Here is a 27,639-nt window from a genome sequence, read left to right as displayed (position 1 = left end):
GAGCGCCCATTCGGCGGCGGCTGACGGCTCCCCCTCTGCTTAAAGGGGCCGCGCCCGCCGCCCGCGCCCCCGCCGCCCGCGGCGCTCCCCGAGAAGGCCAGACCCGCCCCCGCTGGCAGCCTTGACGGTCCGGCGCTCTCCTTCCGCCGCTGCACCGCCCGCCCGCCCGGCTCGGCACCGGGAGGCCCCGCGGGTGACACAGAGCCCTTTTAAGAGGCCGCGGTGCGGCTGGAGGAGGGCATCGATCGGCGCTATAAAGGGCGGGCGTGCGGCGGCCGCGGTGACAGCGGGGGCGCGGCGCGGCGGAGGCGGCGGCTCCTGGTGCCGCCATGGATTTCAACGTGAAGAAGCTGGCGTCGGACGCGGGGGTCTTCTTCTCCCGCGCCATGCAGGTGAGGCGGGCCGGGCCGCAGCGCGTCGCCATGGCAACGGCGCCCTCCTGAGGGGACGGGGGGGAGTCGGGCCTGGCCGGGGCTCCCCCGGGGCTGCCGGGCCTTCCCGCTGCCTGGGACCCGCCAGGGAGGTGTTTCCCCAGCCCGAGGGAGGGAGGCTGGAGAATGAGTTTGCAGCTGGCCGGATCCGCTTGGCTGAGCCGCGGCCACCTCTGGGCGCTGGGGGCTCTGAGCGGTGCTGAGTGACCCCCCCCCCCCCCCAGCAGGAGCTAAGCCAAACCACGGTGCTGCTGAGGTGAGACTCATAAGGTCCAGAGATGCTTCCACGCAAACCGCTGATGGGGAAAGAGGGGTGTGGAGAGGACGTTGCTTGCCTAAAGGTGGTTGGTTTTGCAGAAATGCTTATCTTGCAAAGTTGTTTCCCCAGACCCGTTGGGGAACTGTTCCATTTTGCTTAGGGAGGTGTGGCAGCGGTGGCCTTGCAGATGGTCTGCACTTCAGTCCCTTGGGAGGTCAGGTAGCAGTAGCTCCCAGGCCCTAACAAATCACAGTACTGTTAAAGTGATGGGAAGGAGCTCCTAAGACTGAGCAAGCAGCATCTCCGTGGGCTAAAGTGGCATCAGGACCATCCTTTGCAAACTTGAGATCAGGAGCTGTTTGGAGATGCAGTGACCCCCCGGAGCTGTGGAGTAAAGAAACTTGGCTGCCCCTGAGGAGCAAAGTGTGCATCAGGTGGTGAGATGTTGCTGCTGAATCTGTCCACTTCTTGGGCATAACAACTGGAAAACTGCTCTTGGCTGGGCAGGAGAGGAGAGAAGTCAGAGCTGGTTGGGATCCTGCCTGAGAAGCAAAGTCCAGCTGGTGACTCTGGGACTGGGCATATTCTTCTACCTATTGTGGGGGGGTTGATAAACAGAGCCATGCTGTCTTGTTCCAAAACCTTCTGTAGAGTGGAGTAATTCTGGCTCTTTTAGGAACTGGTCTCCTGTAAACAGATATCACCTCCTGTAACTGTGCCAATGAGTCATATGTTATGAAAAAGAGAGATATTAACTACAGGTGCAAAATAAGGAGCAGATGGAAAGCTTAAAGATGCTGTTCTCATGCAAATGACCTTGGTAGCAGAAGAATGGAAGAAATGCTGTAGAGAAATCTTATGTTTAGAAGCCTTATTGTAAGTCTCTGATAAGTGGTTTTTAGCTTCAAGGCGTAGGAAGGAGACAGGCATGGGAACAGTGTCTGCACACAGAGATTCTAGAACAAGAAGGCGTTTATAAATAGTGGCTTCTGCCTGCTACACCTACTCCACATAATCTCGTGTATGAATATTCATATGACTAATTACAGTAGTAATTTCTTGAAGCAAAATGGGCACTGGTACTTGTGGACAGCGTGCAGGTGTTTGTGTAAAGAGGGAAGACTGGAAGGAAATGGATTGCTGAGGCTGAAAACAACTTCTGAAGTCTAATTGCTGGAGAAAATAGGCTTATTTAGGCTGTCCCCGTAGAGTCCTGCTGCTAGCGTGGGTGAGCATTGCCCTGTCTCCACCAAGAGCCAGAAATGACAGTTGAGGTCTACTGTTGGCAATGAGGATTGGGTTCGTAGCACTCTAGCACGGCAGATCTTCCAGGAGGAGAATATGACCTGCCTAGAATAAGCTCAGTTTTTCTATAGCATTGGAGACGCTTTCTTTGGCTTCAGGCATTTAACAAAGTGATGTTTTACTGGAATTGCAGCAACTGGGAGATAAATGGACTGGCCATTATGTGCTGTGCCACTCAGACAGCATTAGCTATTGCTGTCTGGCTGGGATGTCTGGCCAACACACAAGAGCTTAACTCAAACTGGAAAAAGGGCTGTAGCATTACTCGGCAAGGGGGGAAGGAGGTAGAGCATGGGCAGCACACCACCTCTGGGGTGGCTTCCCTGAGGCTTAGGGCAGGAGCAAACCTTGTTTGAAACCTGTCAAATGCAATCTAATGTAGGTGCTGTCTGAAGGATTTGGGAGGGGCTTGGGTCTTCTTAGTCTGGAGAAGAGAAGACTGAGGGGAATCTGATCAATGCCTATATATACTTAAAGGGTGGGTGTCAAAAGGAAGGGGCCAGTCTTTTTTCAGCGGTGCCCAGTGACAGGACAAGACGTAATGGACACAGACTTGAACATAAGAAGCTCCATCTAAACATGAGGAGGAACTTCTTTACTTTGAGGGTGACAGAGCACTGGAACAGGCTGCCCAGGGAGGTGGTGGAGTCTCCGTCACTGGAGACATTCAAACCCCACCTGGACACGTTCCTGTGCAACCTGCTCTGGGTGGACCTGCTTTGGCGGGGGGTTGGACTAGATGATCTCCAGAGGTCCCTTCCAACCCCATATCATTCTGTGATTCTGTAACTAAGCTTGACCTTACTCATGACCAAAAAAACCCTCAACAAACCACTCCCTTTATGTGGCTAACTGGTGCCTGAGCTAACTGGCAGCTTGAAAGGCTTGTGTGCTCCTGGGTAGGCAACCCTGTACCCATGTCCAGCAGGGGCAGGACAAAGGTGGCTGTGAGAAAGAAGCTGTATAAGCATAACTACCTTATCAGGCTTGTGTTCGTGGCTCCCTGACCAGGCAGTGCCCTGCAGCCTTCATGGCATCTTGTTTTCTTTGGAAAAACAAAACAGGTAGCAGAAGCAGACAAAGTAGAGGAGGGAGGTGGTGGTCAGCACTACTGTCCTGGGAGCGGGGAACAAGCTTAAGCTTGCAGCTGCAAGGATAAAGAGCTTTTGTAGGATTCAGCATCCCACTCGACAATGTACTGTATTGACACTTGCTCCACCAGTCACAGCCACCCAGTAAGCATCCTCAGAGGGGATGTAGCACATAGCCCCTACCAGCTGCGCCTGCAGACAGACTTCAAACAGGTCATGCTGTTCTAATATTCACTGAAGGAGAATAAGGCCTTTCTCTTTGATCAGCTGCACCTTCCAGTTATCAGTAAAGTGGGTTTGATCCCAAATCCCTGCAGAGGAAGCAATGCTGACAGGTCCGGCTTCCCTACAGAACTGGCATCTCTCCTTCCAAAGGTAACACATTGGATGTCTCTGTTCTAGACAGGCTGCAAGCCAGGCGCTCTCAGGGATGTCTGGAAATAATTGTAGGTGTCTGTCTTTTGTCAGTTTTGATGTAAACTGACTCTGGGTAAAATTGCCCAAGCGTGAGTACAGCTTTTGGGTGCTTATTCCATTGCTAATATAATTACTACTAGCAGTTAGAGGTTGACTTACTCTATCTTGAAGGCCCTGAACAAACACAGACTCCCCCATCTCTCTCAACTCTGGTGATAAAACAGACTTTTCCCCTCTGCTTGCTGACTTTACTGGTGTTGATACCTTGGTTGCCGGACACCTTAGAAGTTAAGAGAACAGGAGGTGATTTAAAAGGGTTTCAAAGGCAGAGGTACGGGCCAGAGCATGCTTCCATTTGAAACACGCCTATAAATCCATGAGGGCAGTATTTTTTCCTCTCCCAAATGCCTTGCTCATGAGTTAACCAAGCTGTCCTGTTAATGGCTTCCTTCTGTCCTCTAGCACAGTTTTACTTGGCTCAGAGCCTTGCTTTCCTGACTCCTGGTGACCAAATACTTGAAGCATACTCTGTATCTGGTCCAGAGCTGTTGAGATTCAGGTAGTTTTTAGATGCTGACTAAGGGGCTATGGCTTCTCTCTTAATGTAACCCTGTACAAGGTGGGAGGTAGATTTGCCGGAACTGATTCTGTCTTGCCTCTGATCACCAAAAAAGCAAATGTTACAATAGTCCGGGCATTATGAAGCTGTTCGGAGGCTTCAGAAAATCCATCGGCCCAAAACTACTGGCAGGTGCAGGAGACCATTCCTGGTTTAAGACTCCTGGCCCTGGTTTGATCTCTGTGATTTAAGGTGGAAAGTCATAAGTAATCTCCAGCTGGAAAAACTGGGGACCCTGCCAGTGGTGCAAGGGCCTGAACTCTGCCATTAGATCGTCTGCAAGGGGGCTGGAGCTGCCGTGTCCAAGCTCACAGCATATAGGCCTGGGCCAGCTGGAGGGGAGAGGGATGGAAAAATCACACAAGCCTGGCAGAGACACAAGTCAACTCGTGCTGCATTGTGCAAAACAGCTGTGGTGTTGGCATAACTCAATGGGAGCACTGGGATTTTATTCCCCTCGCTTTAAAGGGGAGAAAGGTGCTAATGCTTTCAGCAAGGAAAACAACACGTGTTATTTTAAAGCCTAACCTTGATGGCCTTAAATCTCTAGGGCTATAAGCACAGCCTTTTTTGATATTGTAGCTGTGGTGCAGAGGGACCCATCCAGCTCAGCTCTACTTGCTCACCCTCCTGACATCCCAGTAATGTCTCTACCAACTCTCTTGGGGAAAGGGGCTTTTTCGCTCAAGCTGTGAATGCAGGCAGCTGCCCTAACTGCAGTCCAGCACGGTCTTTCTTCTTTCGGGCCTGTCACCCAAGCGCTGCTCTCCTGATGTGTCAGCCTGCTTGCCCACACGGGCCCTGATAATGCATCTAGCATTCCTGCTGGCCAGCCAAGCCTCCCAGAGGAAATCCAACCTTTGGCTAAATTATTGATGCCCTGGAATGCAGCACGACTCTCCTCTTCCTGGAGAGCTAGAGTGGCACTCGACAAAAGGCTGCCCTGCATTATTAATCACCTCATTGGCTTCCCTGCACAAAGACGGGACTGGTGCTCAGCTGGATCAGCTGCAGGGATGCTTTCTGCAGGACAGGAAGCCCACGACCATGCCCACGACCTGGCATGGGATCCCAGGTTCGGGGCAGGAGTGTTGACCCAACCGTCAGATTCTAAAAAAAAAAAATGGGGGTAATTCTGTCGCATCAGGAAGGAGGAGCTTAATGTTCTCCCCAGGCATTGCAATGGTATGTGCTCTGCCTGCCCTGACTCTCTCCCAGGTGGATATTCACCAAGCTTGTAGGTCAACTTGATACAGCCGAATAAGGCTCCCATCTGTGGCAGTACGGAGTATTTGGTGCTGCAAAAGACACCAAGACACAGAATATTTTAAATCTGTCTTTTTACAGTCAGGAGGCACGAGTGTATGATCAGCTCATCTGTTCTCCTGCATCTCTTGGCCTCACAGTGAAATCTCATGCCTGTTCAATGGGAAGGGAAAAATAATGACATTTCTGTAAGTGTTAGGAAAACAAATTCCTAGAAACAGAAGTCCTTTATGGGGGAGTTCTGCTTGAAATACTTGAGTAACCAGACTTCATAAACTGCTGTTGTTCTACCCAGCTTTTCACTGGGGACACTGACTTGGGCAGCCAGTTAAGAGGGGATCAGCAGCTGAGACCTGTTGCCACCTGAAAGCTCAGATCTCCACTTGCACCAGCCATAAGAAAGAACCAGCTCATAGGATAAGGCGGTGTAATTTACCTCTAATCTCCTCCACTGGCTGTGCTTCCATGAGAAGTTTCATCTGATCTCACTGCCAGCTGCTCCTGCAAGAGGTGGTCCTGCTCTGCTCTGCACCTGACAGTGGCATGTTCCCAGTAGTGCTGTGTAGTTGAGCGAGTTCTCTTGATTTGCCTGAAAAGTCACGTTAGAGGTCAAGTTGAGCTGCATCAATGACTCCCCATGTACAGAGAAGGAGGTAGAAGTGTGCTGCAGGGGAGGAAAAGAGCACCTTCTGCAGCAACCCTCAGTGAAGTGGTACCAGTTGCCCCAAAGCTGTGCCTGGGTCTGGACTTTGCTGGTCAGGGGTGAGGGAGAGACTAAGGGAATTAAGTGTAAATGGAGTAACAGCCTCCCAGCAAGTGAGCTACAGCTTCCCGTGCCCTTGCACCCACTTCATGACATTCATATCCTGCTTTCCAACGCTGAAAAAAAAGCCTGAATAAGAGATTGTTTTCTGGCCTGGCCCTTTGGAGCCACAGGCTGTGACTGAGATTCCCGCCCATCCTCCCCTTCTGGCATAGCCCAGGCTTGCAGTGATCGTGGTGCGTGTCCTCAGCTCTCTTGCAAGACAAACAGCTCAGTTCTTATCTCAAGTCAGGCACTAAAGTTTCTGAGTCCTGGCTGCTCCCTGGCCAAGCGACATATTATTCCAGTGCACTGGGTGAAGGGGTGGGTTACAGAAAACAGCCGCAAAAGGACAGTGATGTTTGGAGATGAATATAGCAAAGGATCCCAAAGCTGGAGTGATTCAAGAGGCTGGCAGTAGCACTGTGGAGATGCTGGAGGGTTTCAGCAGTGACCTGACTCTGCAGCAATGCTGTAAGAAGCTGACTAAATTCAGCTGATAAGCAACTGGGTTTAGGCTTGACAGCTCCAGGGCAGATGCTGGTGCAGGAGAGTATAAATTGCAAGAAGAGCTGGACTTGAAAGTGAGATCTCAAAAAGCTGCCTGTGAAAGGGGGACGAGGGAGACTGTTATGCTTGCATCAAAGAGTCTTGGCTTGTTTAAGAATGCTCTTAAACAGATGACTCAAGAATTTGTGCCAAATACCTGGGAAGCCCCAGTTTGCTGCATGGCAGTGACTCAGCCCAGCCTGGCAGAGTCTGAAAACAGCCCTGGGTTTCCAACAGTGACAGAGGGAGGGAGCCTCAGCCGCTCACGCACGGCTGATAGTTGTGTGTGTCCCCCAAAGGCAATCACAGACATTAGGTACAAAGCAATACAAACACCTTCTCACCTTCAATCTGCTTTTAGCCATGTCCAGCAATAGCCAGGGGTCCATGGCAAGACTGAGCTGAAAATAACTGTCAGTAACCAGGGGCTACTGATGCTGAGGAACAGACTAGTGAAGCGATCCCTGGTCATGCATGGCTGTGACTCCTCTGTCCCCACCGGGCTGCAGGAGAGAGTGTGACTGTCCTTGCAGTTCAGTACCTGTCACCACCAACATCCAGCAAAGCGGTTCACTGCCTCTAGCTTGCCCAAACAGGTCGCTGTGTAAACATACCTGCAGGGCTTGGATATCTCGGACATCTAGTAACATTTGCACATGGCCGGTAACAGGACTCCTAAAGGCTGTTTGCCTCCTCGCATACTGGTTCTGGGCTTGCTCCTTATCTCCCTTTGTTCCCAGCATTGTACGGGATGTGAACGCAGCTGGGGGTGATGGGCAGCCACAGGAACAGAGCTTGCCAGAAAGCCTTTCGGGGGGGGCAGCAGACATCAGACCAAGACCCCATGAAGAGAGCATCTTGGCCCATCTAGAGCTGAGCTCTGGGACAGGGGAGAGGAGAAGGTACAGGTGCTAGATTAGACAGGAGCTGTATTTCATCTAGAAGTTTTAGCCAGGCTTTAATCTCTTGCCACCTGAATGTACCAGGTATTGTACTGTATGATGTCCTGATAACAGTGGCACCAGAGGCCAACAACAAGGGCTAAAAGGACAACTGCTACTTCTGTAGGCTCCCAAGTGGCAGAGCTGTTTAAAGGGGTCTCTTAGTATGACTCAACAAGATATTGGTTCCATCAAGAGCAGGAAATTGTGCTTGGCTAACTTCACTGAGAGGATGAGTAGAAAATGGGGAAGGGATGCGAGGGAATGGACTCTTCTCTCAGAAATCCCCCAAGAAAGCTATGGGGGGTCTCCAGGCCATCTGATGCTGCACCTCCAGACTGACAAACCTTGCTTGTCAGATGTCACTGCCCAGTATGAAGACACTGAAGACTTTCACAGCCTGCTTTTCCCTGCTGCTAATCTTAAACTTAAAACGAATCGCGGAGGGAGGGAGTATGTATGTATATGCCAGTATGAATCCAAGTGCTAAGAGTCAGGCACCACTATATTGCTCTCAACACCCCGCTTCAGAGCGTGTCCTAGAGGAAGAGTCACTTGCTGGAAGCATTTTTATCTAAATCCTGAGTTTAAGCCTCCTTAAACCTCAGATGCTCACTGCCAGCAAGGCAGGAGGTGAGCTGGGAGGCAGCGCTCAGACACTGTCAGTCTGATGGCTGTTGGCGGGCACTCACAAGCCCTGTAGCAAACTCGATGTTGTGTATATAATGAGAAGCAAGCAGGACTTGTGAGGTGGTAGTGGCATTCCTGATCCTGCCGGGTTTGCAGGACATAGAGTTGGTTAAGAGGAGGTGAAGGGAATTGGCATCTTGCCTCACCTGAAGGATGTCTGTTGCTTTCCTGCATGAAGAACCCAATGCACATTCAAATAGATTCCTCACAATTAGAGGGGGCTTTTTTAAGACCTTATTAAAAAATACTTATTCCAGAACACCTCTCAAACTTGGGCTCTATTTTTAGCTCAATGTTTGTTCCACTCCTGGGCAGACTTTTGCCCTCTTCCCCAAAAGATACCTGGGAACAAAGAATGATACCTTGAAGGCTTTTTAGCTCCCCTCTAAGATGAATGCATGAGACAGAATAAGCCTCAGTGTCTCTTAATAGCTCTATAGCACACTATAATTTTGCTTTAGTAGAACAGACCTTCTAATGACTACGTCCTTCCTGCAGTTTACTGAAGAAAAGTTGGGCCAGGCTGAGAAGACTGAACTAGACGCCCACTTTGAAAACCTTCTGGCCAGGGCAGACTGCACAAAGAACTGGACAGAGAAGATCTTGCGTCAGACCGAGGTTCTGCTACAGCCAAACCCTAGTAAGTCCAGGTTCTTCTAATGCTTGAAGGACAAATATGACTTGCAGCTCCGTGTTAAAAGATGCCGTCTGGCAGAGATCCCTGTTCCATTGAGTTTGTGGGGGTTGGAAGAAACCTGTCTTTGCAGGGCCTGTCCTTCCTTCCCAATGTAGCTGAGAGGTGCCTGGCTGCTGCCCTGCACAGCCTGGCAGTGCTCCTGAGGGCTGGGGAAGGGACAACTTCTCCTGGTGCTGATGTTTGCTGTCCAGTACCTTGAGGGATGCATGGGGTGGGCTACCCTGAATGCCAGTTTCAGGGGCCTGTCCTTCATCCTCCATCCTGTAATTGCTGGTGGGATCCTCATTCCAGGTGCCAGAGTAGAAGAATTCCTCTATGAGAAGCTGGACCGGAAGGTGCCTTCCCGGGTCACCAACGGGGAGCTGCTGGCACAGTACATGACAGAAGCAGCTAATGACTTTGGGCCAGGGACACCTTATGGTAAGTCAGCCTGGCTAATTAAAAAGCCCTGGGAATCCATCCCTTCCTAAGAGTGCATCCCCGTGACTGGCTTGGGTTAAGACTTCTGCAGCATGACGCTTGAAGGGGGCAGGGTGGCCCGCTTCCCCTGTGGCAACCTGCCTGTGGGTGTGTCAAAGCTGATGCCAGAGAAGGGTCTTCTCTAGCACAGAAACAAACAGCCCACCTGGAGTAGGAAGTCAGTCCTACTCCACAGCAAAGCATCTTCCATGCTGTGGGGTAAAAAAGGGGCAGGGGTGTCCCCATTCCTTATACAGTCCTCAAGTCTGGCAGAGGTAGAGAAGAAACACACACACACACAGAGATCCAGGGTAACTGGTAGAGCTGGGTATAGGATGCAGAAACTGTGCTATTTCTATGGCTTTCTAAACTCACCTTGTTGCAGTGAATGGCTTTCGCTTTGTTCAGTTTGAGCATATATTTAGTCTAAGGTGGTATCTACTTGCAGAGAGTTTCTCTAGACTCTGAACAGGAGAACCATCCTTTAACTGTGTCCTGCAAGTGGAGGGTGAAAAAAAAAAAAAAAAAAAATCTTTCTCCAGCAGAAAGAGAACAGGAAAACAGATTTAGGAAGATTGGTGCTTGGCTACAAGCCTCAACAGGCCCCTTCCTGACCACACAGTACCTCTTTCTGCTCTTAAATCCTAACAGTTGCCCCTTCCTGGGGGAATTTTAGGCTTCTTGGAGCAGCAAACCTGCACAGAAGCACAGCCTTAACTTCCAGCTGTCCTTGCCTCTGCCACGATCTTTGTTACTGCTCTCCAAATCAATAGCTGTTCAATAGCGAGTCCTGTTACAGGCAGAACAGCTGTAACTGCATCTATAGCCAGCACTGCCTAATCAACTCATTTTTTCTGGTCTGGTGCTTTTTAATTTGCTGCTCTGTTCCTGTGCCTCTGTTTTATGAGACAAACAGATCATTCTGCGCAAGCAGGTATAGCAGTAAAAGGACATCAGTGGAATAAGTGCCTCAGATAAGATCAAAGCTGCGCTGGGAGCAGCTGAGAAGAGGCCTCAAGCTAAAAGCAGATTGTAGTTAGGACTGAAGCTGGTGTGGTATGGGCATGGTCACCTTGTCCAGGCAGCGTACACTGTGCCTTTGTCCCCTGACACTGGACTCTGGTAACTCTGGGTGAGTTGGCTGAAGCCAACACAATGTTAATTGGTTTCTCCTGATGCTGAAGGCTCCTGTTATTGCAGGGAAGACCTTGATAAAAGTTGGAGAGACTCAAAGGCGCTTAGGTGCAGCAGAACGGGACTTCATCCACTCTGCCTCCCTCAACTTCCTGACTCCACTGCGCAACTTCCTGGAAGGGGATTGGCGAACCATATCTGTAAGTATGGTGGCAGGGAAGGGGAAGCTTGTCCTGTCACCACAGACAAGGAGGACAGGGGGAGAGGGAGGCAGTGCTGAAAGAACTAATTTTCCTTCCCTGTTGAGAAAGGACTACGTACCTCTCCCCCCAAAGAATGCAGTGACAGGGAAATAGCAATCCTGGATCTGCTCGGGGCTCCCTCTGCAGCAGAGCAGGATTGCCAGTTGATGTGCGTGAGGAAGGTAACTCCTTTCCTGACTCCTGCAGCTGAATGGGCATCAGCCACCCACAGCTGCCCTGTTTCCAGGTCAGCCTGTATCCCTGGCAGCCAGGCCCAAGATTCTTGTTAACAAGATGAACACAGCAACTGCTTCTTTCTCACTAACACTTTTTACTAAGGAAATAAATTTGATTCCTAGATGGTACCTTGTCCCTTTCCCTCCCCAACAGTTCCTAAACAGTCTGCTCTTATCCCATTTTCTGTCCCTTCCAGAAAGAGCGGAGGATCCTGCAGAACCGCCGCCTGGATCTGGATGCCTGCAAAGCCAGGTTGAAGAAAGCCAAAGCTGCCGAGGCAAAAGCAGCGGTAATTTTTTCCCCTCATTTTCCTCGCTGTCCTTCTGGCCCCAGGGCTTGGCTCACATGAGCAATGCCACATGCTCTCTGGACAAAAATTAGGCTGTCCTACTATGTCCTGGCTCTGGCAGGCATGGGTGGGGGCATTTTGTGTCTGGTACACAAGGGAACTGTGACCAGGAGCCACGTCCCTCTTCTTCAGATGTCCTCCCGTGGGGGAGTTGTTGAAACAAATAGTTCTGAGCTTCCAAAGTCTGGAATCTTCTACCCGACCCAGGCTCCTGTCTCCTGACTGATAGTGGTTGCCAGATGATTTGTACTAGTAACTAAAAGGCTGCATCTTCTGAGGACTTGCTAAGTTTCGCTGGGGATCTCAAAGCAAGCCAAGAGAGAGCTGAGCTGGGAGGTGCACAAGGGAAAAGCACGCTGGGGCTCTGCAACAGTTTCCAGACCAGTTAGGATTCTGCCAATTCAGTTGTCCCCAAACACGAGTGCTGGGGTGGCCACGGTAAGACTGTCTACCAAGAGGCCCTTCCTTCAGCCTCTCTATTCACTTAATTCATGGTGCTGCCTAGTTATAGGCTAGTCTTGCCCTCTGGCTGTGAGGAAATCATGACAAGTAAACTAGCCCCCAGGTCAGAGCAGCGGAGAAGGGACTGGTAAGTCAGCCAGTGTCCCTGTCTGCAGGCCTGAGCAACGGGGACAAGGGCTTCAAGGTGCTTGTCTGAGGCTGATGACCTGTCAGCTCAGGGTGCTCCCTGGGCTTGAGGCTTCTCCTGGAGCTGAACTCTCCCTGGGCAGAGGCAGTATGGCAGGGAGGCTGTAGGTGGGCACTGATGGGTTCCCTGGAGGGCCTTGTTGAAGCAGATCTGCCATCCTGTAGTGCTCTGGCTGTTGGCACAAGGACTTGCCAAGTTCTGCTTCTAGGCTGGGCCAGGAGCTCAACTAGCAAACGCGTGCAATCAGAATAGGCAGGAATCCTTGTCACTCAGTCTCTGGGACGCACTGGGATACCAGCCTAGGAACTCTGCCATGAGCTCATTTTCTAGCCATCTGCTCAGCTAGGCCTCTGGCCTTGCAGCTCCCTGAGTGGCCAGTTCCCAGGTGTTTCCCCTTTTCTCCAGCTCTAACTGCATACATGCCATATGGGGAAGCTGTGCTAAGCTCAGCAGCCCCCATCAGCAGGTCTAAGGGAGCACTCAGTCCTATGTGGGAAAGCCCTGAACAAAGCTCTGGGTGAAAAAAAGTGATAGGCTGCCCTTTTAAAAAAGCCTCCTCTCATCGGTCAGGTCACCCAGATCCACTGAAGGTAACTTCATGGATCCCCGATTCCCCTTCTGAAGGGGATGGTGCCCCCAGCCTCAGTGGGAATTGGTGGCCCTTGCATTATCTTAAGCTAAAATCAGAACAGGAATTCCAATACCTCCTGTGCTTCCTCCCTTTCCACCCTCTTTGCTTCCTACATGAAGTGGTCTTGAGGCCTCTCACCTGCACACAGACCCTTGGGTGAGGGACTTCCCTGCAGCTGGAAAAGAAAAGCTTGGTTTCTCACGGGAACTGCAGGGCTGGCATGCCCCAGGCGGGATGGAAAGCCAGTTCAGGCTTTCCAGGGTGTTTGTCCCAAGCCACTTTCCAGCCCATCAGAAGAACAGCCTCAGCTGCTGTTGTGGGTACCCATCTCTTACCCAGCTTAGCTTAAAGGTGGGGTCCCTGGCCCCAGGACGCCCCACTGACTACTAGAGGACAAGGCGCAGGCTCCCAGCATGGAGGGGGGAGAACTGCTGCCTCTGCTCAAGGCGTATTAACTCATCATTAAACCACAATGTGCCCTGTAACATGCCCGGAGTCCCGTGTCACACCTCTCCATCCAAGCTGCCCTCAAGTATCTGGCCTCTCCCAGCTCACCCCTCTCTCGCTGCTCTTCCCCTCTGTAGTGCAAACTCGTGTTCCCACAGCTTCTGTCTCGTGACTGACCCTCCAAGTGTGCTGCTGCCCAGACCTGTGAGCTGCTGTTCGAGTGTCTGGGCTTGTGCATTTCCCTCTGACTTCGTGCTTTGTCCTTCCTGTTGATGCTGTTTTGTTTACTAACCTTTTTGTTTTGTTTCTTTGTAATTTGCTCAGTGTGAGGGAGATGTGAGTATTGACTGTGCTAACAGTGCTGTGATGATTTTTTATTTTTTTTTTCTTTAACACCTCTCATTGTCTCTTTCCCATTTTAAATGAAAATTCGTATCTCCCTTGTCCCATTGGGACTGGCCCTGGAGCATGTACTGAGCGTGGTCAGGGCTGTGGCTGCCTGGGGAAGGTAGCCCAGGAAGATGGGAGCATCTGTTGGCTGCCGGCAACCCCTCTGGAGCATGCACTCTGTTCCATCAATGCTGCTTGCAAGCAGTGCTCAAGAGAGGCAGGGGCTCCCCTAAAGACCCACTCAGGCTCCTCCGGCTGCAGGCAGGAGGAGGACAGGTTGGGTGGCAAGCCCCTCTCCTGGAAGGGAAGCAGTCCAGAGACAATGACAGGCAGGTTGATCTGGTTGTGATGCTGTTCTGTCCTCCAGGCTCCAGGGCTCTGCCCGTTTTCCCCATTACAAGAGCGGGAGTGGGAGGGAGGTAGATCACTTTTGACCACTGCTTGCAAATACAACTTGTTGATGCGTAGGAGTGCAAGAGCAGCTTGCCTCCTTCATCCCATGTGCTGTGACTAGTTTTGGGACTCTCTGGAGACCAGAGAATGGGAGGAGAGGTTTCTTCAGTTGCTCTTACCTTTAAAAAAAAAAAAAAGCTAATAAGCTGTTGTTGTGAAATACCTCCTCTCCCCACAGGGAGGAGTTAAGCCTAGTTGCTGTGTTGGCCTCAAATCTCACTGGTGCATTTTTCTTCTTATATTCAGATTTTAATTGTAATAGGAGTTGCTCCTCCTTATTCCTTCCCTCCAGCCATCCCCAAAACTCCTAGATGGTTTTTAAAAAAAACCAAACTGTTGTTGGGATTGCCTGACTGCTCCTCCACACCCTGGTCACTCATTCCAGCAGGCTGCTCGGGGCCCAGCAAATCGGGTCAGCGTGTATAAGCAGATCTGGGTGAGCTGCAAAGAGATTAACCTGGGAGAGGAAATGTGGGGCCTGAGAGGATTAACAGCGTAGCTGGGTTACAGCTGGATCCTGTGCCAGCCTTTCACACCAACTCACTGCGCAGCGAAGCCTGACCAGGAGGATGCCCTGATCCATCACACCAGCTGTAAGCGCTGGTTGACTCAGCGCTTTGGGTGATGCTACAGCCAAAGGTCACCCCAGGGGGAGGCCTACTCTTAGCTGTTCTGTGATGGCTAGTGATCCCACACTTGTGTGTGGGCAGACTGGATCCCTTGTATTCCCAAGGAGGAAAAACCTCCGGAGTGCTTAACTCTTCCTGCCCCAGGGCAGAAGTTTAGCTATGGAGAAGGTGGCTTGGGGGTTTTCTGACCTCTGGGCTGAGAACTCATACACTGCCTTTGGCAACAGGCTTTGGACTAGATCTGCTTTGGCTAAGCCATTCTCCTTACTGAAAATAGCAGATCTGAGTCTTCTGGGAGAGAACACGCCCAGAGGCTTGGGGAGAGTAAGAACAAGTAGATGTGTTTCTTTAAAAGACACTGTGAAAAGGATGCTCTGATGCTAGTAAATATGCCCACTTCAAGGATAAGGCCCTGTACAGGGACACTTCTAGGACTGTAGGTGGAAAGAAAGGGGAAGGAAGGTCCTGCCCACTGGACTGAGCCGACATGATGTGAGCAACCTGCTGGCTGCAAGGGAATGGGAAATGCATTTGAGATTGTGCCGTCTCATCTCCACTCCAACTGGGCGCTGTGTGAGCGGACAGCTGTAAGTACAGGCAGAAACATCTGCTGGTCAAGTGCTGGGTGTGACTGCATGAGCCAGTCCACCTCCTCTTGCACAAGCCTGGCTTCCACACGCCACTATCCAAGCTGTTGGGAGACCTCCGTCCTGCCATCCCATAAGAATTTGAACTAAGCTCCCAGCAGAGTCAGGAGAAACACGCTAGTCCCTTCTTCCATCCATTGCCCGACTGACTCCTCCCGACTCTCCTGCGTGACTTGTACATGAAACTCTATTCCCCCCACTAGGCTGTGCCTGACTTTCAGGAGACTAGACCTCGTAATTACGTTCTCTCCGCCAGCGCATCAGCGGTAAGATTGCCTCCTCCTAGATGTTCCCTCTCCAACCTCTTCCTGCCCCTCTCTTCACCTGACTTAAACTCAGACCTAGTGCTGTGCTGTTTTCAACATTTTAATGTGACATGGGCTGCCCAAGGTTCCTCTGATTCAACCTGAAGGATGCAGATCCCCCCTGTGGGGGTGCATGGTCAGGGTCTGGCACTTTTGCTCCTTGGTTTGCTTTCCAGTTTCTCTGCCTATCCATTTCCACACTTCCAGTGGGAACCTTCGGACTGTTCTTTATTGCTAGTGGAGCAATTGAAAGGAAAAAAACCTCAAAGACTGGCCTTCCTGGATGGTTCCAGCCATACACTGGCAATGTCACGCGTGTGACTGCCTGATCAGTACTGTGGTGACAGTGCTCCGAGACTTTGTAGCTGGTCAAGAGAAGCAAAGGTGGAGGAATCTCTGCCACCCATCGTGTCAGTAATGCAGTAGCTGACAGCACAGGCTCGTCTATTCTGCAAATAGAGATCAATTTTTTTTCCCCCCCTTTCATCTTGGGGCCTGTCTGTTGGTGGCTGTTCTGCAGTCAGGTGCGCTGGGGGTGGGTGAATAGCCCGTTGCATCTCTACTGTGTGGCACTGAGTGGTTGTGGTCAAGCAATTGACTTTCCGTGCTGTGTTCATGGCTCCCCATTGCACAATGTCACATTTCTCGTTAAAATGTTGAAAACTGATCATCTTGCTTCCTAAATAGCATTTCAGAACAACACTGATGCCTGTTAATAGAGTAATCTGGGAATGGAAGGGCCAGGGAGTGGGGTCTGTAGATATGAAAAAGGACAGCTCAGCCTTCTAGCAAACAAAAAACATCATGGAAATAAGTTGGATTTGGTTAATGGACAACCCATCCTGTTTGGGGAGAGATGTGTCTGAGCTGGTAGCATCAGTGTTAGTTCCCAGGGGCATCTGTCCTGACCTTCTTGGAGAGTGATGCTGGGATCAGAAATAGCTTTGCACAATAGCTAGAAAATTATTTCCATAGGTGACTGCCCCAGTGATGAGACTCCTTAGGATGAAGCGGAGACTGGTGATGCTGTAGCAATTGCTCAGTCTCCATCTCTCCTAGCACAGCAACTCACACAGTGGCTCCTGCTTCTCCCTTGGAAAGGTCTGTTCCAAGGACAGCGCAATAAGGGACTAGAACTGAGCTGCAGGAGAATCAGAGGAGAGAAACCAGACTTTCCCTGTCTCTGAATAGCTCTGATTAGACCAGGGTATCCTGATCGTTCCCCAAGGCTTTCTAAAGCAGACCTGGAGGCAAGCATTTGCATAACATGCATTAGCATCTCGCAGAGTGCCCAGATGCTCGGTTGAACATGTCTAGTCATCATTGAACTGCAAAGCTGTTGTGGGGAGCAGATGCCAAGCACAGTAATGTGACAGGAGAACAGAGTTTTAGGAAGGTTTTAGCCCACAGGTGGCAGAGAAGTGCCAGGGTAGACCAGTTCAGCAGTCCCTCTTCAGAGCTCTGCTAGAGAAGCTCTGACAGCAGTGATGATGATGTGGGACAGGGCAGGGCTCTAGGAGACAGACTTGCTCTAGGTAAGCAGCCAGCGTTGGCCTTGATCACTTAATCAAGTTTGATGGAGTTTGAGGACCTGTAGGAAACCTGCTGGCGTAGCCTCTTGTCTCATGGCTTCCAAAACTATCTATTTTAGAGGTTGCAGATGGTGGTTGAAGTGCCACCTGAAGTCCAGCTGCACTAGCAGGGGTGACTTAAATAACAATTGGCATCTCTAATTAGCAGAATGCGGGCTGAGCCCAGACTGCTCCCCAGCTCCGCGCAGGCAGGGATGCTTTGCAACAAGCTCTCTAATCCCAGCACTCACCCCAAGGGGTCAGGCGCTGCAGCAAGGTAGGAGCTCTTCATGCTGTCGCTCTGCTTTTCTTCCAGGCCAGAATCCTTGTGCTACTTTAGTCTTAGTCTGTGCTGACAGTACAGAGCAGTGGCTGCTGCTCGCCTTGCTGTTGAGCTCTGCTCACTTCTGGAGGGAGGGATTGCTTATGCCCAGGTAACAATTTCGTCTTTGTCAGCTCTCTCGTGGACCACATGCCCCCAGCAGGGCTCCCGTTTGGATTCTAAATTTCTGTTATTGTTTTTTGGAGAGGTGAATAACATGGTGCTTTTGTTTTGGTTTTTTCCCCCTCCCGTAACAGGAGGGCTTAGATGGAATTAGATCCACCTGGAGACAAGCACCTCCCTTGTTTTGTATGGGTTGGAGGCTGAGGAGCCATTTCTCCTCTCTCCCACACTGACCTTTTGTTTTTGTGTAAGAAAGTGTATGTGGGCTGTGTAAGCCTAAATATTATCCCTTTCTCTCAAACTCTGCCACTTGCCGTGTGCTGTGCTCCTAGGAATGACTCCAAGAAAAACACATTGAGTACCTTAAAGAGGGTTCTTCTGGCTTGAGCTGGGGGGAGGAAGATGGGTGTAGATCGTGGGTTTTCCTGCTCCCTGAGCAGTCTGAAACATTCTGACTGGAGCCACACAGTGCCTTAGCCCAGGATAGATCAGCAAAGCCATAATGCCCCAGGGCACCACAGGGTCAGAGCTGGAGATCACACAGCAAGGCCAACAGAAGAGAAACAAATCTGGCTCCAAATTCAGAATTGCAATGATGAAATGGGCCTGGAATGGCTTAAGTACTGTCTACAGCATCTAAGTAGGAAGACCTGTGGCCAGAGTGAAAACTGCCCATTGCCCCTACAGTAAACCTTGCTCCAAAAACCTGAGGGTGTGCTGACAGAGGGCCCGTGCCAGAGCACAGTTCAGGCTAGGACCTGCTTCTCAGCTGCCCTCCAGGATCTTTCTACCATCTGCCTTCCTTCTCTTAGGCTGAGAAGGGGAAAGGGCTTGTGTCCCCAGGCACGCCTGAAATTCCCCAGGCTTTAGTTGAAGCAGTTTCTGATTTGCAGTAACAAAACATCCACCTAAAGGTCAGAGAAAACACCCAGCCTCGGTACACTGAGCACTGCACAGGGACAGCCTGCGATCCTAAGGGGACCAGCTACAGTAACTCCACTCAAGTAAGAAGAGATGCCAATCAGGCTACATACCATGGAACAGGAGCTGAGCCGCAGGCCAGGGGGCAGAAGCCAGAACAGGAGCAGGCAGCAAGCCAAGGAGCTGGCATAAAACCTTCCTGCAGGTGCTCCTTATATTGGCTGGTGAAGATGTCTCTGCATCTGGGGCTACCACAACCCACCTGAGAGCAGTTGCTGGTGAGCAAACCTCAGCGTGGTCCAGCTGGGAGACCCTGGGTCTAAACAGAGCATGTCCTCCCTCCGACACCACGGCATCCAGCAAGGGGCTTCCAGGTGCTTCCACCAGGTCCAGGGGCTTCCACATCAGCAGCGCTGTGGTGAACTTCCCTCATCTGCAAAGGTATCATCAGAGAGTGAAGCTGGGGATCTCAGAGGCCATCTCCCCGTGGCAGGCTGGTGTGGTTCCAGTTGATCCAGAGCTGAGGGAGTAGTTTTCTGCTGAGGAAAGGCCAAGCCAAGAACCTCTGGGAAGGATCAATGGGTTTTTCTTCCCCTTCTCTCCCTTTCCCATTGCTGTGTGTGACTCGTTGTTGTCAATTGTTTCATGTCCTGGAGCCAGATCCCAGCAAGCAGCTGGCGGTGTTGTGCTGCCCCGAATGTGCCCCTGTGGGTGAGGAGAGTGGGAAGGAGTAGCGTGATGTTTTGCCTGGCTCAAAGGCAGCAGCACCCAGCCATTGCCTCCTCCTTGCTGTAGCCAACCATGCCTGTCGGTAGCGCAGACTGGCTGGATTATGATCCCATTAACCTGAGCTCTCTAGACCAGTGGGTGAGGAACACTGGCCTCTGGCTGGCTTGAGCTCACGGCAGTTCCCAGGCCCTATTCGTGGGTTCAAGCAGCTCATTTGCCTCCCCACAATCCTAAAAGAAGGGCTGTCCTTCAACACCAGCCTCTGCAGGCTTCAGCAAAGGAACCCTTGCTGTTCGGAGGACTCTGCTGCTTTAATTCTGTTCTTCCTGGAGTCCATTGAAAGCAGTTGCTGTAACAGCCCTGGCAGAGCTGCTGGCTCTGGTGGCACGGACTTGCTCTCCCACTGTGACACTGAGCTCGAGGGTGCAAGAATGAGGGGAAGGGGCATCGGTCTGGCAGCTGCTGCTGGGTGAAGGGCTGGCTTGTCCCCGGAGTTGGCCTGCTTGTGTCCACGGAGCGTCCTTGCCAATTGGTGTTAATGCCGAGTGCTTCTCGACGTCTCCAACACTGATCTCCTTTCCTGTTGCTCTGTGGCCCCTACAGCTTTGGAGCGACGAGGTGGAAAAAGTAAGTACCCAGCTGAAATTGTGCTCAAACCTTCTGGGTGTGCTGGTGGTCTTTAGGGGGTGGGAGGTGCTGCCGCCGGCTCCTTCCTGCCGGTGCGCAGGGGAGCAGCAGTGGGACCTTGCTGTTGTCACCCCAGTCCTGACCCTGCAGCTGTACGGTTGAGTGTGACTCTGACAGTGGCTTAGGAAGAGCCTGCCCGTGGGCCAGTTGGCTGTACTTTGTGGGAGAGACTTCCCAGGCAAACCAGGCTTTTGTGCGTATGTGATAAAAGACAGCTCTGGAAGCCCTGCACTGGTGTCACGGGAGCAGAGGTGATGCGCTGTGACGTGGTTCAGCTCTGCTCCTGCGGCAGAGGCCCTGCCTGCTCCAATTTTGCATGTGCCGTGCATTAGCCCCTAGTAGCCCTTTGCCTGCTTGTTGTGGGGTTCAAGCAGGAGCTCTGAGCAGAGCTGAAGCAAGGACAGAGGGTTTCCCCATGAGCAGCTTCAGCTTCTGGAGGGAACAGCTCTGTCAGGAGGACAGGGTGGGAGGTTTGGAGCCTATTGTGGAGTTGACTCTGGGTGAGCTGCACTTATCCTTCCGAGTGGATCCATGGAGGCAAAGTCCTGGATCTTGTTTATTTTCTGGGTTCCCCAAGGGGAGTGTGACTCGTCCATGAAGATGGATGGAGGGCTGCTAGTGGACTAGCGACCAGGGTGAGCTCTGTGTGGAGCTCCAGCATGGTACGGAGCCTCCAGAGACACCTTCTGGGATCCCCTTGCCTCTCATACCACAAACACCCCCCAGCAGACGTTAGCCTGAAGCCTGAACTGCAAGGCGGTAGAATGGCACGTTCCTGCATGCTCTGCATGATAGCAACCTTTACTGCCTTGCTCTAAATGCACCATCAGAGCAGACTGGCTGGTTTTGAACCAGCTTATCCCGGACTTTAAACCCTTCAGTCCCTCAAACAAATCAGCTGACTGCAGTCAGCCGTAAGCATGCCAGGCTCTGTTCCTCCATCCTCGGTCTATCCTGGTCAGATAGACCAAGGTACATCAACAAATTTCAAAGTTCTCCGTGTCTTGGAGAAGCAGAAGACTGGAAGGGACCACCCTGGTCACAGTGCAGTGCTGGCTTCATGGGAAATGACATCCTGCAACTGCTCTGAGCCAGCAGGGAGAGGCAACGGGTCAAATCCCAGGCGGTGCCAAAGGGAGCTGGGTCTGCCTGTCACAAGTCTCAAACAGCTCTGCCGCTCCCAAAGTCTGGGCTCAGCTCACTGGAGCAAGAATCTGCAGGCATTGTGCTGGTATTTCCCGTTATATCCCCCCTTCTCCTTTAAATAATCCCTTTCATACAGAGGATGCAAGAAAATAGATCAGTTGTAGCTTAAAATAGACAAATCTGATTAAAAGACAGTCAGAGCATTTCTTTGTTGTAGCCCAGCTGTAGGGCAGTACCGGTAACGCTCTCACCAGATGAGGGATGTGACAGCCCCAGCAGCTCCTCCAGCTTGCCCTGCCGGGAAGGCCGGGTCTCCTCTGGGGTCAGAAAACGCCAACGGTGTGGCCTCTGCTCCCAGACTGTCAGCCTGTCTGGATGAGTTCTCTGGGGCCAATTCCAGACAAGAACATTCAGAGCATTTCCAAAGCGGCAAAAGGAGCTCCGTCGCAGAACTGGTGCCGTGCAGGAACCACCGCACCACGGCAGGCACCCCTCCCATTGCTGCACCCTCCTGGAGAAGGGGAAAAGGACACAGAACCCGCACTCCTCTCCGTCCAGCAAGTTGTAGCTGAGTGGACATCACTCTTGTGTGCGATCGGTCACAGCACAGCCTAAGAGGGAACTGGCGTGTTCTGCTTGGTGCTAAGGAGCAACGTGTGCTGGAGAGAACAGGTGTGCCTGCTTGTCACCCCGTTCCCTCCGGCAGTGGGGAGGGGACAGCAGGTACCAGAGCATCTGATGGCTCCACCACTTCTGGAGTTCTTCTCGCTGCAAGGATCCCCCTGGGTGTTGTGGTGCCGCAAAACTGTCCCAGTGCAAATACGCTGGGTGTTGGAGGGGGAGAGATGTTCCGTCTGTTTGATAAATAGGGTCTCCAGTATCACTGTCTCTAAATCCCCAATGTCTGCTGCGTAGCTGCCTTATGTTAATCACTGCTTAACTCCTCCTGGCTCCAAACAAGTACCTAGCTTCAAAGGAGAGCCTCGGGTAGATGTTTGATTGGGATGTCCATCTCCATTGCAGAGAGATGCAGTTGAGTGTAACAGCCATTTGATAAATGCTCTCTGGCCTCAGCCTTTTTCCTGCGACGATAAAAAGGATGCCTGGCAAAAAATCACACTTTTGGAGAGAAATTTAGGGAGGTTCTCACTTTCCCGTGTCTCTAGGCCTACAGAGGGGTTTAACAGAGCTGCACAGTTCTGTTTGGCAGCAGACTCAGGCTGCTGACCATGGGAACTGTCCTGTTTCCAGTGTTACCTTTGCAGGGGACAGACAATGAGCAGCATTGGCTCAGCATTGGTCCAGCTCTGAGCCCTACAAGAGGCGATAAAAGGATGGGTGCTGGCGTGGGACTGGCTTCCCGCATACCTCAAGATTAGCAAAGCCTCTCCATCCTCATGTTCTAGTCTTGTGGGAGTGGGAGCTTCCTAGCTGGATGCTGCCATTCTGTGACCTGCAGTGATCCAGTGCAGGATGAAGCAGGAATCAAGCTGAAATACAGCCAGAGGCGTCTGGGATCCTCACCCAGGGTGTCTTGTGCCTGATGTTCAGTGTCACAGGTGCATGTGGATCCTACTGAGCCAACAGCGCTCTTGTCTCGGTGCCAAAAGGGGGGTTGGTTGGAGGAGGTGGGTGTTGGAAGAGGCAGAGCAGGGGTCCCTGCCTTGTGCCACCTGGAACACCCTGTCCTGTTTTGCAGGCAGAACACGAGCTGAGGCTCACGCAGACCGAGTTCGATCGACAGGCAGAGGTGACACGTCTCCTGCTGGAGGGGATCAGCAGCACACACGTGAGTCTTCCTCGGTAACTGGGGGGCTACAGCGACTCTTGGCTCCTTTCTCAAAGAACACCGAGAGGATGCTAGAGCTCTGAACAGGGAGCAGAAGTAGAAGGGGGTCATAAATTTGGAGGCTACAGCAACCTCCTCATAAAACCTGGAATGTTCAAACTGAAAACATAATGAAGCACGAGCAGGCACTGCCACTGTGACACCTGCAGTTCTGCAGTCCTCAAAATGCTTCTGAGCCAGAAAAATCTCGTTCTTCCCTCAGTAGAGCTGTGGACTAGCCACGTGGGCATGGCTAGAGTGCCAGGAGCAGCCTCCTCTCTGGGATCACCCTTGGGCCTATGCAGCATTCCCAAACTGAACAAATGAGTATATTCAAGCCAACAAAGTAACTCTTTTAAATCCTGGCCCGCACAAGTCGGCTTCCTGTGGGGTAGGTCGTAGCTGCAGGAAGAGGGTTCCTGTGCCTGGTCCCCAACTCACAGACCAGCTCATGGTCCTTCTCCCTCCAGGTGAATCATCTTCGCTGTCTCCACGAGTTTGTGGAGTCTCAGACCAACTACTATGCTCAGTGTTACCAATATATGCTGGAGCTACAGAAGCAACTGGGCAGGTGAGATAAGAGACTGCTTTTACTTCTCTAAGGGTTACTCGTCTGGCTACCCCTAGCTCAGGCCTCCTTCCCCAGCCCGCGTTACAATGTTGGGCAGAAGTTTTAAAGCCCCCTCCATGCTCTTGACAGAGCTTCTGAGCTTATAGAATGGTGACCAGTCCCTGTGGGAGTGCATGTAGAGTGGGCTTTGCCATTGGATTGGTCTGGGTTTTATACATTCATCTCAAAGCATGATGGCCGTAAGAGTTTGAACATTCTTCCTCTAAATTAGGTAAGTCGCATGGGAGACAGATTCCCGTTGCCAAGCAGCGAGCCTCAGCTGCAGCAGTGAGGGATTCTGTGCTGCGGCTGCACGTCCCCCGGGCAGGGCTGGTTTGTCTGTTAAACCTGTCACATCAGTGGGGTGGCCTGACCCGGGAGGGGCTGTTGCCTCTGCGCGATCACTCACTGCTCCTGTTCCGTTCTTTTCCATGCTTGCAGCTCCAAAGGAGAGATGTAAGTAAGATGTTGCACGGGACTGGCTCAAAGAGCTCTCCACCTCAGCCAGATTCTGGAGTCTGTGCAGACGCACCGCAAGGGCCAGGGCTGAGCTCTGTTAGTGCGGGGGGGGGTATCTCCAGATAAATGAGACCGAGCACCATTACTGTCTCTCCCTAGAGCCCAGAAAGCCTGGGAGCCTCCAGTTGTGGCACCCAGTTTAACAGCAACAACGAGTGTACCTTTCCTGAAGAACGAGCAGACTAAACGGGTAACACAGACCGTGTGAGAGCAGGGCAAGGACGTGACACAACCCAGTAAAGCTCCTGCAGAGCCAAGAATGGCACCTGCCATTCTCTCTGGTGCCGCGCTTCAGCCTCGTGCTCTGCCAGTTCGGTGCCAGTCCTGCAACAGGACACTGGAATCAAAACAAGCAGACAAATATTACCTGTTGCAGTCTCAGCACCTGAGAACTGAGCGCATTTCCCCATTCAAAGGGCAGTGTAGACACGTTATGGCTGTGAAACTCGGGAGCATCATCTCTGCAGTGCCATTCAGAAAGAAGGAGCTCTTCCTTGGTTCCTCGTACCAGAGCCTCACTGAACTCTGCTTTTTTTCTCCTCTGTAAGATTTTCAGGCACATTCGTAGGCAACGCAGAATCCACCTCTCCTCCCACAGCTGCTACCTCCCCTCCAGCTGTTGGTGCTGCCACGCTCCCAGCTGTGCCTACTATTCCAGTTGTGCCCACCATTGTCGGGGTGCCTAATACCGTGGCAGAGGGTGTCCTGAACCCCAATGAAGTCAAGCCTCCTGCCAGCGGGACACGGAAGGCCAGAGTCCTCTATGACTACGAAGCAGCCGACAGCACTGAGCTGGCACTCCTTGCAGATGAGGTGGGTGGTTTTTCTTTGCGTTGAATTGTGCTATAACTGCCCGCCCTCAGCAAGGTCTTGGTTACTTTCCCTGCCCCTAAAAACCCAGTTTTTTGGAAGTACTAATAGAATCTTTTCCTCGACACTAGTATCCCCTGAGTTGCAGGAGTTGTGCTCATGCCTATTTGCTATTTAAGAACATCAGCCCAATAACTCTTCTGCTCTATTGGAGTCCAGCCGTACCCAGCTCACAAAATACCCCAGTACCTGGTATCTTCACCGTGACCCTCAAATACAGGTACCTTATCCGAGAGCAGTGGGATAAGCTCCTGGCTGGAGGCCTGGGCTGAGAAAAAAAAGGAAATTCATCAAGTTGCAAACTCTTTTGCTGACCAGACTGAACTTTTGTATTCAGAAGGGACGACAGAGCAATATCATGCAAAAATACAATACAAGTCAATTTGGAAACCGCAAAGCCGACAGGGACATCACTGAGCAGATTTCTGTAGATCTTCTCCTGAAGCTGCCGATGGCTCCAGGGAAGGGGCACAGGTGTCTGCTAAATGAACTCCAGGAGTTAGTGTTCTTTCAGTCCCCATCTGACTGAACTTCTGGGCTCTGTCTGCAGAAGAAGATCCTGTCTCACGCTGTCTTCTCTCCCCAGATGATCACTGTGTACAGCCTGCCAGGCATGGATCCAGACTGGCTCATCGGGGAAAGAGGGAACCAGAAAGGGAAAGTTCCTGTCACTTACTTGGAACTTTTAAGTTAAATGTCTCCAGGAAGAAGAATGTACAAGCAGAATGCACCCCTCATCTCCTGGCACTTCTAATGCGGATTTCTTCATCCGAGACCATTGCTCTCTTCAGGGTTGACACTCCATTGCTAATACGGGAATTGTGGGAAAGAAGTGGTAAAACTGTTACAGTGAGGTTTTGGGGAAGGGCTGATGGCACCCGAGACTGAATTCGGTAACTACCAGTGCAGCCTGCTTTGAGGTTAGTCTCCATGGCGCAAGATCCCTCGATTACTTTTTTTTCCTCCCCTACCTTGTCTTGTTTATGGCAGTGGCTTCCCCGCGGCCAGCCCCGTTGTCCCCCTCAGCGCTGCCACCGAGGTTCTGTTACACCCCCCCCCTGCGTCTGCTGCGGCTTCCTGCCTGTCTGCCCCCTCTGCCCCCCGCCCTCTCTCTTCTTCAGCAGTAGAATTGCCCGTCTCACACCATCAAGCATTCCCGTGGGGCAGCGTCCCACACAAACCCTCTGTCGGGGTCTAGATCTTAAGGCAAGGAGGCTGAATTTAAGAATGACGAGCCTGTTAAACCCACCCACCCCCCCCCGCTCAGCTGCGGGAGAGCAGCGATGCGGGGCTCTCCCAGAGCCACACGTGTTGTCGTGGTGCCCGATGGCTTCAAGCTAGAACTCTCCTCTGAAGCTGGAAGGAAATTTCTCTGTGAAATAGGGTCTGTATGTCAGAAATCAAACCTCAGTGCAAGGGACCATGCATCTTGCTTGCATTTCCTCTGAGAAACTGCTCTTGGACTGCAAAGAGTTTACAAGCCTTTTTACAAGCTTTGCTCCCTGTGTTAATTGTCCAGGCTTTTCTTTCAGTGTGTCTCTTCCAGGCATGTTTTAGCCTGACTTTATTTTCACCCTAGATCACGGATTTAACGAATGCTTCCCCTCCCGTCTCAGCCGTGAACAGAGCTGGTGCATCCCCGCGCAGTGAGGGACAGTCCCTCTCCCTGTCATCTCCAACGAGGAGCTGTTCTTGGCCACACACACCCCCCCAAACAATCCAGGCTTTGCCCTTCACGGAGGTGCTGGTTTAGCTCAAAGGGAGCGCTCGGGTGTGTAGGCCTTTTAATCCCATAATGAGCTTTTTAGCTAGAGCTGGCCTAGAGGACTCCCGCTGCCGTGTAATTCGTTTTCCACTCGAGCTGGATGGAAGAGAAGCTCCCCTGCACCAAGCTCTCTGTTCACAGCCTTCCCCTCGGTATGTCCCAACTACCTTTGCTTGTTTATGGATCTTTTGCACTTTCCCCGACGGTATCGTGACCACTCTAATGTAACAGGGCACTGAGCACCTGTGTTATGTAGGGCTCACGGTTTTCAGCACTTATTTGCCAATAAACAAACTGCCTGAACCTCCCGCCTCAGCGTCTTGTGTGGGCTCAGGGCTGCCCTCGCTCCCCACCTCGGGTGCCGCTCCTCTCCGAAGCCGGGTGTAAACACAAAACGAAGCTGCTCCTCTTTCCTGTCCCAGCTGAAACTCACAACGTGCCTCAAAGGTTGTTAACGTCTCGCGGTTTCCTTTCCCAGCTGACACATCCCAGTTGTACTACAGATTTGGGAACTCTCAAAAACAACAGCCCCTCCTCAACCCGAAGCAGAAATAGAGCAGCAGAATGACTTCAGCTGCCGAGAGACTGGAAACGCTGTTCTAGATCCAACAGACTTTTGTTGTTGTTATGGAAACTAGATCTGCTGCTAATTTAAAATCCTAAAGCCTCGTCCCTAGCACCCAGCTTGGAAAAAACTCCTGGGAAAAGCAGCTGTTGAAATGCTCTGTAGAGTAGCAAAAGCGTTGTTTTTCTAGTTAAAGTCAAATGAAAGGGAATGGGGAAATCACATCATGCTACTGGTTTAGTTTTACAATTGCCATGGTTACCACTACCACAGGTCTCCTGTCTCCTTCCCTTACACCTGTACCTTTCCCCCAGGCCACTGCCATCCCTGTTTCCCTGTTATTC

General features: G+C 51.7%; 1 protein-coding gene across 7 annotated transcripts; it reads left to right on the top strand.

Annotated features, from left to right (window-relative positions):
* Positions 1–288: 288 nt before the first annotated feature.
* SH3GLB2 (SH3 domain containing GRB2 like, endophilin B2) lies at positions 289–27,031 on the top strand. 7 transcript variants are annotated; one of them, XM_074161098.1, is made up of 13 exons: positions 330–392; positions 8,869–9,010; positions 9,359–9,487; positions 10,727–10,860; positions 11,336–11,428; positions 13,540–13,551; positions 15,538–15,600; positions 19,909–19,932; positions 22,838–22,927; positions 23,437–23,537; positions 24,018–24,032; positions 24,644–24,908; positions 25,552–27,031. In XM_074161098.1, the coding sequence occupies exons 1-13, from the start codon at positions 330–332 to the stop codon at positions 25,657–25,659; spliced, it is 1,239 nt and encodes a 412-aa protein (XP_074017199.1). In that variant the 3' UTR covers positions 25,660–27,031. The 7 variants fall into 7 exon arrangements, with proteins under 7 accessions (XP_074017201.1, XP_074017205.1, XP_074017199.1 ...); XM_074161099.1 differs by lacking the exon at positions 13,540–13,551; XM_074161100.1 differs by lacking the exons at positions 13,540–13,551; positions 24,018–24,032 and having other exon boundaries at positions 289–392.
* The last annotated feature ends 608 nt before the right edge of the window (positions 27,032–27,639 follow it).

This window comes from Numenius arquata, chromosome 19 (genome assembly GCF_964106895.1).
Source record: "Numenius arquata chromosome 19, bNumArq3.hap1.1, whole genome shotgun sequence".
Classification (NCBI taxonomy): domain Eukaryota; kingdom Metazoa; phylum Chordata; class Aves; order Charadriiformes; family Scolopacidae; genus Numenius; species Numenius arquata.
The sequence above is the reverse complement of the archived record's forward strand: the minus strand, read 5'-3'. Positions and strand labels throughout refer to the sequence as shown.